This window comes from Protobothrops mucrosquamatus, unplaced genomic scaffold, assembly GCF_001527695.2.
Source record: "Protobothrops mucrosquamatus isolate PMUCROS unplaced genomic scaffold, P.Mucros_1.0 scaffold_216, whole genome shotgun sequence".
In the NCBI taxonomy this organism is placed as follows: Eukaryota; Metazoa; Chordata; class Lepidosauria; order Squamata; family Viperidae; genus Protobothrops; species Protobothrops mucrosquamatus.
In genome coordinates, this window is record NW_015386292.1 from 54152 (window position 1) to 56298 (window position 2147).

The following is a 2147-nucleotide window of genomic DNA, read 5'->3' on the forward strand; positions in this document are numbered from 1 at the left end:
AAGTAAGCGGTGGTTGAACCTGAACAAGAAGTAAAACAGCTCCCTTTGTTTTGTGTCGCACATTGCCCCCTTGCATTCTTCCAAGGACATTTTCACGTTACATTTTTGTGAAAGTTGTATTTACTGCAGCCAGCCCTAGGATCTAAAATGTTTACCATCTGAATGGGCCAGCAAAACATAAGAGCTAGAAGTAGTATGCGTTTTCTCAATTTGCATTTCTTAATTTTTTTTTTCCTTCTCTCTCTCTCTTCTCTCCATACCCCTCACCCCCCCCAACATCCCATTCCAGTTGTTGATGGTTGTTTCTGTGATTCTGGAAAGGAACCCCGAATTAGAGTTTCAGGATAAAGTGGACTTGGACAAACTGGTGAAAGAATCGTTTAATCAGTTCCAGAAAGATCAGAATCAATTCAAAGGCATTGAAAAACAAGTCAGTATAATCCTTATTCCCTGAGTTCACCCTTTTCATTATCTCTTACCGGTTTATCTTTCTGGGTTGACCCAAAACAAAAATGTTGCTTTGATTTTTTTTTTTTTTTTTAAAAGTCAGTATTGTGAAGCCTTCCATGTTTTCTTCCAGAGAACAGAAAAAAATTAGCTAAAATTCCAAACGCCATCACTTATCTACCTGATTACTCAGGTAATTTCATGGGAATTTGATTTCTCTCTCTCTCGCTGTACAAGGAGCTCAGATGTTAAGGAATGACAGGCCCTTATTGGGAAGATCAGGGAAGAAACACGTTGTTCCTTGTTCTCAATTCCAGATTTCTGCGTAGCTCCCGATCACTGAATTGTTCTCCCTATTCCTTTTTTGTAGAGGGCCTGGCAAAATTCATCCAGAGAGCAACGTTTGGCCTTTTTATGTCGCAACAAAGAAAAAAAAAAAGGGGGGGGGCAAGCATTGCCAAATTGCCAAAGAGGTCCCCGGTTTAAGAATCTCAGATTGACACTACCACTCAGCCCGAAGTCATCCCAAACCTTCCAAAGAACAATTTTGTGTTGCCACAAAAATCCCCCTTCCAATTACCCAAAGCCTTCTAAGACAACCAGTGTCTCAGTTGCAAAAGTCCTCGCTGTACAGTTTCTCATAAATATATCCCACTGCGTGATAGCTACCCAATTGCACACAGCTCAAAGGTCAGGTCATTCCGGTGTTGTTTTCCCGCAGATCTGTATCCTAAAATGACAGGGAGCTCTTTCTCACTCCTGTGTGCAAAATGGAGCTGCGTCTGAGTGAGCTCTATGTACACTGGAGGAAAAAGCTCTGATGGGGCTGTGTAGTCCAGGGATCCATGTTTAAAACGTGTAAAGTAACCCAAAGTTTCTTGACATTGGCATTAGATTACACGAGCACCTCCTGTCTTGCAAAACTGTTCTTTTTTCTTTATTCTTCGTTCCCACTTTTCGCCTTTCCTGATGCTGTTTGTTTGCCCTGCTTGTCAGCATCTTCTACCTCCGCTTGCCTGCTCTTTCCTTCCTCCCTTTTTTCCTCGGCTGCAAGTCTTTCCTCTCCTCCCCTCCAGCATAGGAAAGCTCTTCCCTACCATCAGTACTCCAGAAAGCCAAGGGTGGTCCAGCCCGCTCAGGGGGGGGAGGGCGTGTTGTCATTCTAGCAGGTGCGGCCACAATGGCATTTGCCCTTGCGGTGGGACAATTGCTCTGCACCAAACACAAATTGCACTTGACAAGCTCTCCCCAACACCAGCGACAGCATGACTCACTGGTGGCCTAGAGGATGATGAATTGCTGCCTTGCCAGCATAAAGCTGCTCTTTACAGCAACATAAAATCTCTGACTCATTGTGTTTGGGACCATCATTTTCCCTGAATTCATCACAGATCTTTCCAGAAATGCCTGCAGGTATTTTTGTTTCTGTTTCTGTTCTACGTCGGTTGCTCTCGTGACACATCTTCCTTCCTGAGTTTCTCAGGGCGCCCCGTATTTCCTCCCCCCCCCTGCCTCTCCCATCCTCTTTGGTCAAAATCTAAAATATATATTTTTTGTATATTTGAGATGGAAAACTTGTCCTGTTGATCACCCACCCATCTGTGTGCTTCTCCTCCTCCTTACTTAAGCCTGAAAGTATCCATCCACCTTATGACTCTTGTCTGTTTGTGCAGGATGACATGACTTCCTTTTACAACACA

At 43.9% G+C, this 2147-nt stretch overlaps 1 protein-coding gene across 1 annotated transcript in view; it reads left to right on the forward strand.

Annotated features, from left to right (window-relative positions):
• LOC107298290 (phosphorylase b kinase regulatory subunit beta) overlaps window positions 1-2141 on the forward strand; it is a gene marked incomplete at both ends in the record, with an annotated part of 55184 nt that extends 53043 nt beyond the window's left edge. The window contains 2 exons of the mRNA XM_015827667.1: window positions 290-430; window positions 2121-2141. Of these exons, the coding sequence (XP_015683153.1) occupies window positions 290-430; window positions 2121-2141 (162 nt within the window). The remainder of the gene's footprint in view (window positions 1-289; window positions 431-2120) is intronic.
• Between the last annotated feature and the right edge of the window lie 6 nt (window positions 2142-2147).